The 15,928-nt window shown below is 51.1% G+C and overlaps 4 protein-coding genes across 4 annotated transcripts; 3 read left to right on the forward strand and 1 right to left on the reverse strand.

Moving 5' to 3' along the window:
* Positions 1-1,227: 1,227 nt before the first annotated feature.
* Positions 1,228-3,644, reverse strand: LOC100906036 (uncharacterized). The gene is made up of 2 exons (XM_029113057.1): positions 2,482-3,644; positions 1,228-2,379 (listed from the first exon to the last, which is right to left on the reverse strand). Exons 1-2 carry the CDS (start codon positions 3,342-3,344, stop codon positions 1,239-1,241), a joined length of 2,004 nt encoding a protein of 667 aa, XP_028968890.1. The 5' UTR covers positions 3,345-3,644; the 3' UTR covers positions 1,228-1,238.
* A 2,291-nt stretch (positions 3,645-5,935) lies between these two features.
* Positions 5,936-6,949, forward strand: LOC108865076 (uncharacterized). The gene has a single exon (XM_018641741.1). The coding sequence runs from the start codon at positions 5,936-5,938 to the stop codon at positions 6,947-6,949; it is 1,014 nt and encodes a 337-aa protein (XP_018497257.1).
* Positions 6,950-11,475: 4,526 nt separating this feature from the next.
* Positions 11,476-12,474, forward strand: LOC100902431 (Phytanoyl-CoA dioxygenase domain containing 1). The gene has a single exon (XM_003737113.2). It carries the CDS (start codon positions 11,554-11,556, stop codon positions 12,403-12,405), a length of 852 nt encoding a protein of 283 aa, XP_003737161.1. The 5' UTR covers positions 11,476-11,553; the 3' UTR covers positions 12,406-12,474.
* An 856-nt stretch (positions 12,475-13,330) lies between these two features.
* On the forward strand, positions 13,331-15,151 carry LOC100906183 (uncharacterized). The gene is made up of 4 exons (XM_018641746.1): positions 13,331-13,779; positions 14,459-14,595; positions 14,698-14,850; positions 14,969-15,151. Exons 1-4 carry the CDS (start codon positions 13,680-13,682, stop codon positions 15,149-15,151), a joined length of 573 nt encoding a protein of 190 aa, XP_018497262.1. The 5' UTR covers positions 13,331-13,679.
* The last annotated feature ends 777 nt before the right edge of the window (positions 15,152-15,928 follow it).

Genomic DNA, 15,928 nt, shown 5'->3' on the forward strand with positions numbered 1-15,928 from the left:
AATTTTGCTAAATCAGCGGGGCAATCCAGAACAGCTTTCATCAGCAATCCATCAGCTGACCCACTAGAGTCTCGCTCAGGGAGTTGGATGTCTGAAGGCTCGCGCGAAAAACGAAGAAGAGTCTTGAGATATAGACCCATGGGATATCGGGGAAGCAGGCGCACGTCGCCGCGTTTCCCAAGTTGACGTTCCCTCATTCGCTTCCGGAGAACTGCCTCCGATACTACTGAAGTCATCTAGCTACATCCTGGCGATGCCTCGATCTCGGATTTGCCTGTTACGACCTATCGATCCTCTGCTAGTTGTGGTATCTTGTATTCGATCCCATTCTCGTAAGGAACGAATAAACGATCCTAAAGTGAAATACAGTATCTTGACTGGCTGAAAGATACGACACTAGTTCATTGGGACTTTTCGGGGAACGGAAGAAAAATTCAGCAGAAGGGCTAAGCGATTTGAGGCTAATAGGTGCACACGCTCCCGACGAGGGGAGCATTGACGAGCAGGCTGGGTCATCCGCATGGTCCTGACCAGCATCAAGCAAGAGTCGTGTGCCAGCCGAGTCGCAAGCTGACGCTTGTAGCATCAAAATGAGGCTCATCTCGATCGTAAGCGAGATCCCCGAGAGCTCTCAGCTGATCGTGAGACTCATCAGTTCATCAGCGAGGATCGCGGTTGAAACCTACCTGTTTCGCCCGGAGCAATGAAGACCCGTAGCAGCGAGCTATCTGCGCGACTAGGTTCTGATTGGACGAGTACGCTGAAAATCAGTTGAGCTCAGGATATGCCGAATCACAGTCGTCTACATCTCATGACTCGATCCGAGACGACGAAAGCTCACAGGAAAAATGCCGAAATCCCCTGTACCAAACGGGTGGTTGTACCGCGGAGCATTCGCTCTGTGCTTGCGCTCCCGCGATCAAACCGGTGAAGCACACGTTGATCAGGAAGGATAATCCTCTACTCGGTGATCTCATTTCAACAATCGGCGCTGGTGTGGCGGAAGGATTTCCCCGTCTCCCGGATCCAATTTCGAAACTCTCCCTCCTATTCAGTTTGCCCAGGCGAATGTAGCTGCGATGCAGGTTGGAAAGACACGCCTAAATAAGCTAAGAGGATGCGTGCCACGCGAGTTCGAAAGATTCGAGCATTGATTCATCGTCTCGATGCTCATGAAAACAAGTTAGCCTCACGAGTCGTCTCGTATCACATGATTTATTGCCTATTCTCTCTGTGAATCACAGCTGATATTGTCTAAGAGCAGCTAGTTTCGAGAAGTCACATGACGCCTCTAGAGAATATCTGTGGCAGAACTCCTCTAAAAGGGTGCTGTGTTGACAAGGAAGCATGTCCGTGGGCACTAAGGCAACAAGGTCTCTCTCGTAAACGACGCAGCTCGTAGGGAAACGATCGTTCTTGGCTAAACGTATGACCTCAAATCGGTCCAGTTTCACAAGCGTCTGCAGATCGGCATCGTATCGATAAATGTACAGGCCTTCCTCCGCAGGCACTTTATAGCGAGGGATAGCTTTGTAAATGATGTAAATCGTGTCACGTACTATGAAGGATCGCACGTCCTTAGGATAGCCTATATTCTTCTCCTCGAAATCTAGCTCGTGTTGGAAAACTTTATCGAAGCCGTCGGCGGAACTGAAAGCAGAGATGTAATGCATTTTTGGCGGCTCTTCTCCTTGGCCTCTATCGAACACGTTCTTCAATCGATCAACGAGATAAACATAAATGATGTTATCTTTTACCCACGCTGAAATACCGATCTCGAACTCGAGAGAGATCGAGTATTCGAGGCTGATAGTCTGAGACGTGTCAGATAGGTCGAATATTTTGATGTCATGGGCCGACAAGATGGCCAACTTGTCGTTTTGCGTCACAACGCAACAGATTGGCGTGTATTCTTCAAACAGTTCCATCTCATCGGTCAAGCATTCTACATCGTCGTCGTGATGAGCGTCAGATCGAGGATCGAAGCGGCAAACTCTCATGAAGAACAATTCTGTATTCTCTTCGGCCTCCGAGAAGGCTCCGACGACGAATATGATCTCATTTTTGTACTCGGTTGCGCAGCAAATGCGTGATCTTAGATATTCGAAGATAAAACTCCTTCTTGTGCATTGCCCACGACGACTCTGCAGTCCGTTGAGCGCGAGAGGCATTTTCAAAAAAGCTAAATCATAGTCTGGACTGCCCCATCCTCCTTTGAAATCGGCTGCTCTTCGCAATGAGTCGTGATAGCTGATGTGCAAATCGGGTCCAACCGGAAAACACGGTCGTTTGGTCCAATCTTCGCGAATTAACAGACCATCCAAAGATGCGCAGCTCAAGTAGTCTTGATTGCAAGTGGAGAGTTCCTGCTTCGTATGGGTGTTCGAGCCCAAAGCCGAGCAAATTATGGAATATTGCGAGGTGTCAAACATCCAGAGGGGTTGATCCACATTCCTCTGACGCATTCTCTCGAAACTGTATTCGCAGAGGCTGTCCTCAGCCCAGAAGCCGTGTAGATGAATGCCGGTGTGAGTTCGCTTTGTGAGCATTTCGGCGCTAATGTCCCGCAACCAGTCGTTGCTATCGGAGAGAGTCTTCAAGAGCTCGAGCGAGCCGAGCCCGTCGTTCTGCCAAGATTCTAGCTCCGAAACCTCCAGATGCGGAAGGCGTACTCGTCGTAATAACTCTCCTTTGCAGCGTTCCCGCTCATCGGGCTCATGACGTATCCACGTCATGATTATCTCTACTACCTGTCCTTCGCGTTCAACCCGAAGACCGTCCATTTTCAGGAGGGCTGATAGCAGCGCAAAGGGAAACTCCTCGAATCGCATGTTCATTATGGATTCGCTAAGCAGATAGTCGATGACCGAGAAACGGAGTTTTGGAATGTCGAAACTTATTGCCATGTCGAAAAGCTCCAATACATTGTCTCGTTCGATGCTCTTCGATAGTAGATCTGTCATGAAAGTTAGTGCGCCGCGGAGCTGGAAGAGATGAGCCATGAAGAACAAATTCTCGAATGTAGATTCTGTCACTTTCAGCTGACCTTCGTAAAGGTAGAGAAGGAAAAGCTCCAAGATGTCGCCGGGGAATTGCAGCTTCACCTCGCCACGACATTCTCTCATTCCCGATTTGAACATTGCCTCGAAGAACGGGCACGCTGCGGACAACACGCACCGATGACAGGGGAACGGTCTCCCATTGGCCGCTAAGAGCACCATATCTTTCTCCGCCATTTCATCCAAGGCATCCTTGATATGGCCGAACTCCTCGTCCGAGCTCCACTGAAAACGTTCTTCTAAGCTGAACTCTTTAGCCTGATTCTGCTTCTGGCTCTCCCCCATGGCGTTGAGAGAGCAAAACACGGCAAATCGCAGAGCCGCAGCGCATAGGCTAGCACGAAATCACTGCCCGAGCTCGACCGGAGTCGAAGTCATTGGTTCCAACGCGCACTCGACTGATCTTTATGGCCGATGTTCTGGTCCATATTAAAGTCACTTGTTCTGGGGAAAACTTGACTTCGTTTGAAGACTTCGAATCCGGAAAGAGTTTTGTCACTGAACGCGAGCGAGCTGTTAGTCTCCCTTGCCTGGCAGAGAGCCGCTGTCGGCTAGGGCGAGCGGATAGGTAGACAGTCAGCCCGCCAGGCAGCAAGCTCAAATTATTTCCGGGCGTAGAATCATCGCTGAACGACGCCAACGAGAGAGCGGGGTCATACAGCACTACCCGCGTCGCATCGAGGGTTCCTTGATCGCCGGAGACCGACTAATCCATCGATACGCCTCTCAATCGTCGGGTCGAGGGATCATAGCCATGTTTTGAGAGACGTCGAATAGACATACATGCCCTCATCTAGAGTCGACCAAGAACGCCGCTCAATTTCTCCAGGGGTCAGGCAGCGCGGAGAAACTGAAGGTCGTACACCCGAAAACTCGATCAGCTGGTAAACAGGAATAGAGCGAGGTCCATCGTTACGATGGGCTCCGCCAGAGGGCATCACAGATGCCGCTCAGAATTCTTCCTTCCACCGGTTTCACCGAGTTCGACAGTCACAGCAAAGTCATGGAGTTTGGGATATAGGACACCATGCCCTATATGTCTCGACCCTCGACCTGCCTTTTTCGGCTGCTTCCGAGGATATTTGTCCGAAAGGGTGTTTCGGTGCCTGAATAGCCTACAGTGACATTTGGGCCGTCGGAGTCCGTGGATTGCCAGGGAAAAACTGGTGTACGATCGAAAACTCTCGGTGATACGGGTGGGGGAAGTTATTGAGCGATGATCTCCGACGCGGCGGCTTCTTCGCTATCTTCCGACGCCTTTGTTGCCTGAGGTTTGTACTTTTTTCGTTGCCTCAGCCTCCTATTTCTATTGATGAGATATCGGAGTCCTGTCTCCGTCGAGAGATGCGCCTCTCCTTCCATTTTCGTTTGCAATTTGTTAGATTGCGATAATCGTGACCACCGGAATTCAGCGTCGGATTGACGAATCGTCTCCTCTCCAATGTCTGAGGGGGAAAAAGCGGTACCTCCCGGAGATGCTGGAGCATTACGACCTCTAGCTCCTTCACTCCTTTGCTTTTCGGGCCGTGGGAGGGCCTGGGCATATTCCGCATAGCGGGTCCTGAATCATCGTGATCGCCGACAGTGTCTCCATCATGCACGCCCATCATTGTTCGATCTTCCTTGGCCTGCTACACATGCTTCCATCTCTCGATCTCCGCCCACATGCCCTGCCCGCTCTTACAAGATCTTCTTAGATCGATGCTCCCTCAAAATCACGTATTTGTCCCCATCAAAGACACTCATGGGGTCGCCCTTGGTTGTCGGTAGTGTGAGAGCCGATCTCCCATCTCCTATAGATAATATAGATCAGCGATCTGATCTCTTGTATTACCTGTCCGGCGAGATTCGCGCGGTCTCTCCCAGCTGCAGCCTCTGTTGTGCCCCATCCCGCGCGCGATTTCGAATGTTGCCGGCTGAAAGAAGCAAGTCTTCCTGCCGGGTTTTCTCGCTCCATTTCGTCTCATTGCTATCTGTCGCAGCTTCGAGGCGTATATTCCATCTCTGAGTTTGGAAATCTCCGATAGATGCCTCTCTCTCGGATTGATACCGGCGCCCTTCAACGCTTCGATCACGCAGCAGCCTCTTCAACCTCTTCCTCGCCTCCTCGGGGTATTCTGTCATTAGTGCGGCCCCGCGTTGCGCTGAATCCTCGACAATACTTGTAGGTCAATCAGCTTCATGCATCCTCGAGGGCGACCCGAGTCTCTCTGATAAAGTACTTCTCCACCTACCTACTCGATCAGAGTTCAGAGTGCTCGCTAGGGTTACGGGTTTACCGCTTCAGCTCCTTATCATAACCAATCGAAGGGGGTTGACACAGTCGTTTCGGTCTATCAGTTCCTCCCCCGGTTCCCAACGATCACTCACAGAACGTACCGGTGCAGGACAACTGGGCCAAAACCAGCTGGGCCAAAACAAAGTGGGTCAACGAACCAACTGAGCCAAAAAACGGTTTCCCCAGGGATGATTACCGAATGCCCCAACATGGGTAAAATAGGAGAATTTTGAGGCAAGATTAGGCTCTCGATCGGAAGAATATCGTGTCCGCTGTTCTCCAACGATACTCCACTCAGGCTCGGCTTACTTGAGGGGTTGCTTCTTAAGCACGTCACCGACCCGACATGGTTGCACGGGGAACCGCGGGACGTTCTTCTCTGTTTGTTGTTGAGCTGTCGAACTCTCTGCGATCGGCGAACGAAGTCGTTTGTGCCCAGCTGAGGTAATGGTCTCGAGATCGTCATTCAAGCGAACAATAAAAGTGCTCATAAGAGGGTGTGGTAACCCCCGAGTGTGTTCGAGGAGTGAATCCGCGTCCTTTCCCAACTCAGACATAGTCTCTTTCATCCCTACTCCTATCATTAGTTCCACGAGTCATGGCGTCGACTTCCGGAATTAGGAGTCAAAGAGGCCAGAGTAAACTGGCACATGATGGCCACCTCTACGTCAAAGCCTACGCTTCGAAGAGCGACACACAGTCGTGGCGCTGTATGTATGAAAATTCATCGATTGGCTGTAAGGCCAAAGCTTACACCCTGATCAGTACGGGGGAAGTTGTCAGACTTGTTGGCGTGCACTCAGATCCGCCGGATCCCTCGGGCATCGAGGTGGCACGGATTACCCCTGCCATAAAACGGCGCCGCGAAGAAACCAACGAGACACCGTCTTCGTTGGTGAACTCTAGTCTGGTGTCAGCAACGACGGCGACGCTCGGACAGATGACCCAGCCCCGCACAAACACTAGGATGATCAACCGGCACCGTAATTCCCGATCAGCGGCGCCAGCGAATCCGGACTCCCGCGGCTCCATCAACATACCCGAGCAGTACCGCACCTATGAGAGCGAGCCGGGCGTGTTCGAGAACTTTCTAGTGGCGGACAGCGGCGTCGGAGATCCGAATCGGATCCTCATATTTGGCAGAGAGTCCGTGAGCTCCTGGATCGGTTTCGTCGACAAATTGTACGTCGACGGCACCTTCAGTCTCACTCCACCGCAATTCTCGCAGGTTTTTATCGATTCCAAATCATCAGGATACCTTCTCAGACAAAACTCGTTCCTTGAGCGGATAGTGATGCAAGCTTCAATCATTCAGGTTTTCGCGGTACTCGCTGAGCGGGTGGAGTGCGTTGGTCCTGTCACATACGCTTTGCTTCTGGATAAAGCAGCCGACTCGTATATCCAGATGCTGAATCTTTCGAAGCTGGCAGGGCCAGCCCTCACTCCCGCAAGCGTTGTGATGGACTACGAACGAGCAATGACGAAGGCAGTACGGGAATGTTTCCCGCCGGAAACAAGCATTCACGGATGCTTTTTCCATTTAGTGGAAAACATCAAGCTCCGCATGAGGGTCTGTGGAGTCGCTACAAGACGGACGACGACTTTGCGCTGAAGACTCGGATGATAGCGGCCTTGGCTTTTGTTCCGCCAGCTGAATAGGATGACGCTGTCCCCGAGCTTTCGCCCTGCTTGCCCGTCGAGTTAGTCCCGGTCCTCAATTATTTCGAGGACATCTACATCGGACGGTTGAATCGAATCCGCCAAGACGGTACTGCGGACCGGAGGACACCACGGTTCCCCGTCGACATGTGGTCGCTTTATCAGAGGACGCTAGATGGCGAAGCGCGTACCAATAATTACGCCGAGGCCGCCCACCGCCGACTCCAAGTTGAATTCGGGATCCAGCATCCGACCATCTGAAAATTCATTGATGCGCTCAGGGAAGTCCAGAGAGGTCGCGACCGGAGTCGGGAGTCGTACACCGAGCCAGGCATCTTCAGCAAGTCGAGGGTCACCCTGCAAGGTTGGGATCGGCGCGTACCACTTCTGGTTGTCAGTCGGGTATTCGGCGTATAACTGAGCTCATTATATTCTCCCTCTCCTACTTCTTCAAAGATAATATATGAAAATATCCGGTACTCATACTTCTGATTTTCCTCCATACTCTCGTCTTGTCCTCAACGATCGGCTGACCGAATCCCGCAGTTTTTAGCCAGATAGATCTCTGAAACTCTCCACCCTCGAGTGCTGGTTTCCTTGTTCGGGATTCCTTTCAAATCCCCCTACCTAAATTGAGGAATGATAGCAAAAGGATCGAAACCCCGATTCTAGAAGGTCATCCCTATGATTGAATGGACTGACTGAATTGACCAGTGTGTGATGGTCCATGACAGGTATCCGACAGCCGCAGAATCCACAGAATGGCGCGCAAATCGATTGCCTAAATTACAGAGACTGAGACGTGAGACCGCCTTCTCCTCGTGCCTAGTTGACGGGATCGATCATCGTGCCTGTCAAATCGCCGGGGCTAGACATTTGTTGCCATCATGATTTTTGCGTTAGGATGCGAAGTTCTCGGGTATTATGACCCCCAGCGGGGGGATTTTTAAGGTCGGGATGTCCTTCTGACGATGCCTCAGGAGGAGTCACGCATATCCGACCATGGCAATTTTCTTCGAGAGGTGCTTTGTGCTTTCGGATATTGACGATTAGGATTGTGACCATTTTTCGCGATCTTCAACCCCCCCCCCCTTACTTCCGGGGGCTATAGCGCAGTTCTACGCTAAGAGTGCTGGTCCCAGGAGTTTTTTTCGGTTGACACGGGTGGTAAAGATTTGATCTGATCATTGGCCATCTATCTGGAGGCAGTCTCAGGAGTAATCGGCGATGGAGTCACGGTCATGGAGTTCAACTTTGCGAGTCATGGTCATGGAGTTCAACTTCGCGAGTCATGGTCATGGAGCGCAACTTTGGAGTGATTCAGTGATTGCGGGTTTGAGTTCAAGTTTAGAGCTTATGCCCGCAGTCACTGAATCTCCAGGAGGACTTGAGGAGCCCCCGCGGTCGGCGACCAGCATACGCGAATGAGCTTTTTTATTCGCGAGTGCTGAGCTTCTCATGTATTATTTCGCCTTAATGCAAAAATCTACACGAATGCTACGATTTGATGTAGGGGGACATTGTTCCGAAACACAAACCTCAGGGACGCCGTCGAGAATGGAGACGTGCAACTGATTTGCTCAACGAGCTCCGCAAGTTCTCCTCAGTCGTCCTCGAGGCTTCTAATGAGCTCCATTCCCCGATCGTGATTTGCTCCGGGCTTCCGCGTCCGTCTAATTATCTTCTGCCTTTCTTGGCTTCGGAGGTTCGCTATTACGGAGTTCTAACTCCCTCGCCTCGCCGCTCAGATGATGATCTTCATCTTTCACGCATCGTTTCCTCGGAGGATTTTACCAAAGATGGAACGCTCCACCAGAGCCCGTGGGGACGGAATTCGTTGGAGCGGAGCATATTCCGAATGAGATGGCGCGCCGGGAGATGGAGACTGTCTCGGGCTGCTCGAGATTGGAAATCCGGAGTGCCGCAGACATCGTCGCCGGCAGCGACGCTGAGTCGTCGGGGAGAAAAACGCGGAGAACGACCGTGAGCCGGCTCCGCTCACCTCTGGCGCGTCTTGACGACATATTCGATGGTGTTCTTCGTGGAGAGCTTCTCATGTCCATGACGTTGTGCAATAAACGGTATAGGGGTCCTCACCCTTCAAGACCCTCCAAGAGCCTCATATCCCATTTTCGGAAGGCTCGGAATCTGTTCCGATTCAGTCACGTCATGTGGTCCTCGTGATCCGGAATCACTGCTGCTTCGGCGAGAGTCACCGCACACCATGACACGAAGCTCAAGCACTGTAACCGTGCGCAGAGCTCTGCGGACTTTCACGTGGACGCGTTACCCCTACCTCCAGAGGGAGCAGGGTCAGGTTCGTAAGACTGTCTTCTTGTGATAGTACGATTCCCAATAGGCCGCTAGTGAGGGGTGAGGCAGAGTGAGCAAATCACATTCCATAATTTGACTGCCGGATCTTGGGAGAAAAATTGAAAGTCTGTTTGAAAATAATTTCTCCACCATTTGAAAAATTGTCGCCGGGAAGTCTGCTGAGAATATGAAGACCGATAGCTCCCGAATGGCTCCAGAGAAGGCAATCTTTGAGGGCCTGGTAAGGGTCACCTCGGCAGAGCTGCCAATGATGAGGCTAAAGAATATCGCACGCGTTGACAGAGAATAAAGTTCGACAGGTGATACGACTGAGGATACAGGAATCTGGCCGACTCTGAAACATTGAAGAGCATTGCTATCATCAGATACAGCTGTCATGAGTCTATCCTTCGTTGATCCGATGACCAGCGATTCATGGATTCTGGACCACTATTTCACAGAGAAATGGCTTTCTGAAGTGTGTTCATCTCAGAAATCCCTCTATAAATGAATCGGCATGAAGCCTTTTCCTGAAGGGGTAAGACGCCTGCGCCTTGCAGACTTTCGTCGGAAACTTCGGATATCGTACTCCAGGGTCCCTCAAACTACGAGCCCTAGGCCCTATTTATCTATGGCACCGGGTGGTCGCGCCCCACCGATATCCTCCCGCGGGATACACAAGGTACCAAAACTTCAACATGGTAGGGAGACCGTGCGTCAACGCAGACCTATGCGGCCACATCAGTTCGAGAAATTGAACACGAGATCAAGTGTATCACAATATTATTATGCAGGAAGACGGCAGTCTCATCCCCAACCCTTGAGACCCAGCCTGCTACAAATCTACCTACGACTTCGACGAGGAGTCTGAATCTATTGAAGTGAGTCCCGAACGTGAGAAGGGTGATGCTACTCCGCCTTAGAAGTCACGATGCTTTCGAACTCCAGTTCAACCTTGGTGATTTCCAGCCACAACGAGCACGATGAGAGGAGAGCAAGCGATTTCAAAGTTTTTTTTAATACCGATCATCGCTGAGAAAGCTGTTCCGCTTCGGCATGATCGGGAGGTAGGTAGCAGTTAGCGCACAGCTTCCGAGCAAATACGCTTCAACCAAGAGTCGAGCAAGCTTCTCGTAAAGATCATGAGGTGTTAGACAGTGTAGGTACCCAATGTTTTCTCTAGATATTTATCCCCGCAGCCTCTCTATCTTATATAACTACCATTACTCCCCTAGACTTTAATGCGATCCAAGAAGTGTCGAGCAATCATTTTCATTGAGCGTGTCTGGGAATAACTGGATGGAATTTCCCTCGAAGCTCCATCAATCGTTCAGAAACCCGATATTTCACCCTTCCGCGCCCAAGCAATGATGACCGAACTCGGAAGAACTGTCCTACGTGATAACCTCAACAGCGTGGCGATAGTCCCCTTGGTGGAGATCCCTCAGAGATTCCTCTGCATGTAATAATGCATTCCGGGGGCATGTCGAGGAGTCACTGGAACGCTTCAATCAAGCACGATCAATCAGTCCTTGAATAATAATCAGAGTCTTCGCGTCGTTCGACTGAGAAGCTCCATATTTTCGGCCGCGGTCTCTAAGAGTACCGGAGAGAGTACCGCCTCTGGAGCTTGAGCTTTCCACAGTCCAAGCAGTCACCATGGAGACCGGTGGAATATAGGAGCAGATTACGTTTCCCTTTGAGCGCGGACTGATAGCGGTTTAACAGCAGGATAGCCCGACGGTGAAAGATCTGAGCTTCAGAATCCCCCGTTTCTGAAAGCTCTGAAATTCGAGCTCGGAGTATTTCATCGTAGGCTCTGGACTCGGCGTTGGCTAGGGGCAGAACACCTCAGACTGTCATGTTCGACCATTGACCGCTGTCCTAGAGTGTTGTGAAGGGAACCAAGCCCTGATATCATAACTTCTCTGAGGGATGCGGTGTTCTCAGCCTCTGGTATGGGGCAGAGACCAGAGGCTCTTACGATTAGTAGCCGCGGTCAACGAAACACTTGAGAAGAAATATTAATCAGATAGTGACGGCGACTGGGAAAGAGTATACGATTCCTCGAGTCAATCGGAACCGTATCATCCTGCGTTGAGTGAGGGAGAGGCCTCCTCTCGCGACCGAGGCGCATTCGCCTTTTGCCAAGCAGGAGACAGTCAATTTCAGGCGTCGTGTGAATGACCGTGTCTTTCCCGGGTGCGCTGACGAGAAGTCGACGACGCTGTGCTCCGCTCGATTATGCAGAGCTATCTAGAGCAGTTTGATAAAGAGGGATGCGTCGTAATTCCTAACTTCCTGAGCAGAGCGGAACTCCAATCAATTAAGGATGAAGTCGACCGGATCGTCTCTGCACTGGACGTGTCCCACAAGAAGACCGCTTTCAAGACAACCGACGATCAAGTTGACTGGCACGACAAATACTTCCTCGACTCAGCTGATCGGATTAGTTATTTCTTCGAAGCGGACGCTATCGACCACGAAGGCAATCTGACGGTTCCCAGAGACCTGTCTCTGAATAAGATGGGTCACGCTCTCCACTGGGACTCGGAGGTATTTAAAAAAATCTCTTTTAAAGACGAAGTCAAGAGCGTCGTGAAATCCCTCAATTTTGTCGAGCCAGCCATCATCCAATCCATGTACATTTTCAAACACCCAAGAGTTGGAGCAGAAGTCACAGCACATACCGATTGCACATTCCTTCACAATGAGCCATGCAAACTGGTGGGTTTATGGTTCGCTGTAGAGAATGTGACGCTGGAGAATGGTTGTCTATCTTATATACCGGGCTCCCATAAAAGTGAGACAGTCACCCGGAGGATGGTAAGACGCGGTGATGACTCAAACAGATTGGAGTTCATAGGAGACCAACGTGAATTCGCCGCCGAGGAATTCGTCCCTGTGCCGGTGGAAGCCGGTGGACTCGTCTTGATCCATGGGAAGGTTGTGCATAAGAGCGAGCGGAATTTGTCATCCTATCCTCGACCTGCGTATACATTCCACGTGATCGACATGCACGAGAGTGTCTACTCGCCAGATAATTGGCTCCAGCCCACTGAGAGATTGCCATTCACCAGATTGTTTGCCCATTGAGGAATATTCTACAGTAGTAGTCACCGTGAGAGATGAATAGCTCGCTTTTCCGTTCATCGGACCGTTTATTACCTCCTTGCATGTTTTCAGAAAATCCAATGGCGTTCGGTACCGAATAAAAAAAACTGACAATAAACAGTAGCAAGAATGCTCGAACTCCACGAGTCCTCATGCTTGCTGACAACGACGAGGAGAATCGTTACTAACGAGTCGTTGAGCGGATGGCTGAGCATCAGAGCGCGAATCTGCGATGTTGTGGGTCTCAAATAGAACGCCGTGCCTTGATGGCCTCCATATGACGCATCGATTTTCATCTATATCTATTGATGGGATGCTTGTGGTGGTCTGAGAAACGTTGCCAATGATAGGACGTCAGTTCTCCGCTTGCCCGCGGCGAGATACGTGTTTTGGCGTACTCGACTTTCTCCTTTGTGGCCAGGCGGTGGGAGAATTTGTGTTTCGAGGATCTTAGCAGCTGAATATGATAACGGGCCTTCCCGCAACAGATCGTAGCATAGAGACATTCCTTGCGCCCCCTCCGCGTTGACCTCGGTACGCTAATGCTCCGACGTGCTGATGAAGACAGCACTGAATTGGGGGAATGAGCCCTACAGGCTTGTCATACATCGGGGAACTCACCTCAGCTCGTTTGAAGAGCGGGAATGCTCACAAGAACGATGTGGTCAATGGATCCGCTTCCTGAATGGGGATGAATATCTCTCGCTCGTTTTAGAGAGTGGGAATTTCCTGAAGAAAGAGATGGAAGCCTGCCCCGATATACTCCCCAAACCTCTACTCTCGCCGCCTGACACTCGTCCGCGTAGCGCAGCTTTGATGATACTTTTTCTGGACGTCAATCTAGAATCTAGACGAAGGCAGCGCCAGCACCGCGCCGTTCCCGCTCCAGAAATCGAGATCCGCCCGCGTCGCGGCGCCCCACTCGCTCTGGTCGCGTCGGGATTCCAAGAAGTGTCTTCAGTCAGTCCCAGAAGTTTAGTGATTCGTTCTGCTTCCAAAATCTTACATGAATGGACTGTGAAATATATGGAAGTTGGAAGAAGGAGTCATTTTGCGTGTCCCCTCGCCCAATGACGGTGACCGACCGGCGACTCAGAGAGAGAAGGAAGCTCACTGCGCGTTCTCAGACGGATTCGACAGCCTCTATCTGCGGCTAGATGCGTAACGGAAGCGGAGAAGATCGGGATCATTCTACGAAAATCGTACTGATTGAATTGTTCTTGCCGAGATTATCGCTTCTCATGCCTTGAGTATCGATGGAATTCTTGCTAGACGTCTTTCGGCCTGGGCTCAACAAAATGAAAACATCTTCGCTCCTGATGATCATCGCTGCGCTGCTTGCAGGAATGGCTAGAGGTTAGTGTTTCGAAGCCTCGGCCCTGGAGCATTCACGAATGGTTTCGACAAGGGGTTATCATGAGTGCGGTGTATCTCGTCTCGTTTCGCGCGGTAGGAAACTTTCACAATGCTCGATTCGGCTTCTGAGAGCGGAAAGGTTCGACTTCTTCTCCCTTCGCTAGTAACGCACCTTCGAACATCAGCAGCCGCTATCTCAATTCTGTCGTCGCATCTTCCTGGAGGATTCGCCAGGTTACAAAGGAGCAAGTCCCGCAGTCGGCTTCAAATACTAGATCTCGCTCCACTAAATTCTCGCGAGCGAAACATTCCGGGCTAGCCGAGACACACGAACTTTGCGCCGCTCCGAGGCGTCCAGGTTCCTCGCGACGGTGACGACTAGACGGACCGTCCCTGTGCCCAACCAAACGCGTGTAATTGAAATGAGGGAGTGCGAAGAGGAACTCGGATCGGGTTCAATCCAGTTCTTTTCGGGAGCCAGAGGTGGATGCAGGACTCTCCGCGGTATCGGGAAATGCTTCGAAAATGAAACGCTCAGTGAATACCGGACTCCCTCCGTAGGTATTGGCTGGTCGCGGGAGGGTATGAGATGGCCCCAATCTTCCCCCTTCCTCTGGCGCTCTAGTCGCCGGGAAGCCGGAGAAGAAGCTCGGATTTCGACCTCACCTTGAACTTGCAGGGGAGAGCTGCGTTTGCTCATCATTCTGGGAGTGTACGTCTACAGGGGGGAGTCCGGTTGGCTTGTGTGATGAGGATCCTATCCAGGTTTGTTGTCTAGACGGAGACCCGAATCAAGCCAAAGGCCTCGGAGGAGAGGTGAGTGAAAAGAAGGGTAATCAAAGAGCTAATCCCTCCGGCGGAATTCAGTCCCGGTGCTCTGCGAATACTCCCTTATTTTCTCCTGTTCTGAGACCGCAGATGATCGGGCCGGTCTTTCGTGTCAAATCAGAGGTCAATCCGGGACGGGAATCTCCGCCTCCTCCGGTTCGACTTTTCGGCGATCGGAGGGTCACGCCACTCATCAGTTCAATTTTTCGAGATTCGATCCCAGTCCGTCGACTCAGAACAACCGTAAAAGTCTTCTGCCTCCGTTCACAATTACGGATCCAGTCCTCTGGTCTCATATGTCACGAAAATCTGGATAATCGGAATCGATTCTCGAACTAAATCACATATTCTCTCACGGCAGCACACCGAAAGCCCCGCGGAATCTTCTGAGGATCGGAAATCTCTAGACGCGTTCCCGCAGAATCTTGTGTCTCCTCCAGAGATAATCAATCCTCTACCGGCAGATCGAAATCGTGAGTTCGCTCTCCACAGACGACGGAATCGCACGGTGATTTACGCTTATAGCTCTAGAGTGGAGCGCTGAATATTCTCCCGTCAATCCCGACTATTGGAATGAATGCTTTCCTCTCTGGAATTCCGTGTTTCCTATAATTGAGGGACATGCGCCACATTTTTCGGCCTTCGCGTGGGATGCTCCCTAATGACAGCGTGCTTTTTGAATTATGCAATCAGATTGGAAAGACCAGTCTCCTCCCGAGCTCAGTCGAGCAATATCGCGAAGAAGACTGGCGTCATCGGTTGGTGCGCAACGAAGCATGATCACGAGTGGATAGATACTGAATCGATCACTATGTATCTAGTGATGTATGTCTCTCACGGAATACGTACATATATCCGCCATACGCGATCTTTCATCTAGATCGTGGGATGCCTCTAGATTGGAGCATGGAGCTCCTCAATTTTTCAATGCCCGTAGAAGGTGCCATTCAATCAGAGCATGCCTTTCACTAACTGCCTTCCGAACTGTGCTGTATCCTCGGAGTCTCTAATTAAATAATAGGAAGCTCGGTTCCGGGATTCCCTTCTCTTCCAGGTGGTCCTGAGGAATCGAATATCTTGACGCAACCAAGTGGAACTCCCAGCAGACCTCTAGGTCCTGAGCCGCAAGGGCACATCGATGTAAGTCCTTTCCGAGTTAGGAATTTTGATTCACCCTCTCTTCCGCGGTCGTTCAGCATATGTACGTGCGTCCTCTCAGGGTCTGATGCGGCTCCGACCATCGCCACCGGCCATCCCCGAGCATAAGTCAGCTCCAACCATTATCGGAATCGGTAAGGCATTTCTCTAACGGTTGAGGAGA

The sequence above is a fragment of the Galendromus occidentalis genome, unplaced genomic scaffold, assembly GCF_000255335.2.
Source record: "Galendromus occidentalis unplaced genomic scaffold, Mocc_1.1 scf7180000075391, whole genome shotgun sequence".
Taxonomy (NCBI): Eukaryota; Metazoa; Arthropoda; class Arachnida; order Mesostigmata; family Phytoseiidae; genus Galendromus; species Galendromus occidentalis.

Coding starts and splice junctions, on each gene's coding strand:
- LOC100902431 (XM_003737113.2), top strand. CDS start 11,554: ATGCAGAGCTATCTAGAGCAGTTTGATAAAGAGGGATGCGTCGTAATT.
- LOC100906183 (XM_018641746.1), top strand. CDS start 13,680: ATGGAATTCTTGCTAGACGTCTTTCGGCCTGGGCTCAACAAAATGAAA. Junction 14,596..14,697: donor CCAAAGGCCTCGGAGGAGAG/GTGAGTGAAAAG, acceptor CTGAGACCGCAG/ATGATCGGGCCGGTCTTTCG. Junction 14,851..14,968: donor TCCGTCGACTCAGAACAACC/GTAAAAGTCTTC, acceptor CTCTCACGGCAG/CACACCGAAAGCCCCGCGGA.
- LOC100906036 (XM_029113057.1), bottom strand. CDS start 3,344: ATGGGGGAGAGCCAGAAGCAGAATCAGGCTAAAGAGTTCAGCTTAGAA. Junction 2,380..2,481: donor GCTGAGGACAGCCTCTGCGA/ATACAGTTTCGA, acceptor GGGCTCGAACAC/CCATACGAAGCAGGAACTCT.
- LOC108865076 (XM_018641741.1), top strand. CDS start 5,936: ATGGCGTCGACTTCCGGAATTAGGAGTCAAAGAGGCCAGAGTAAACTG.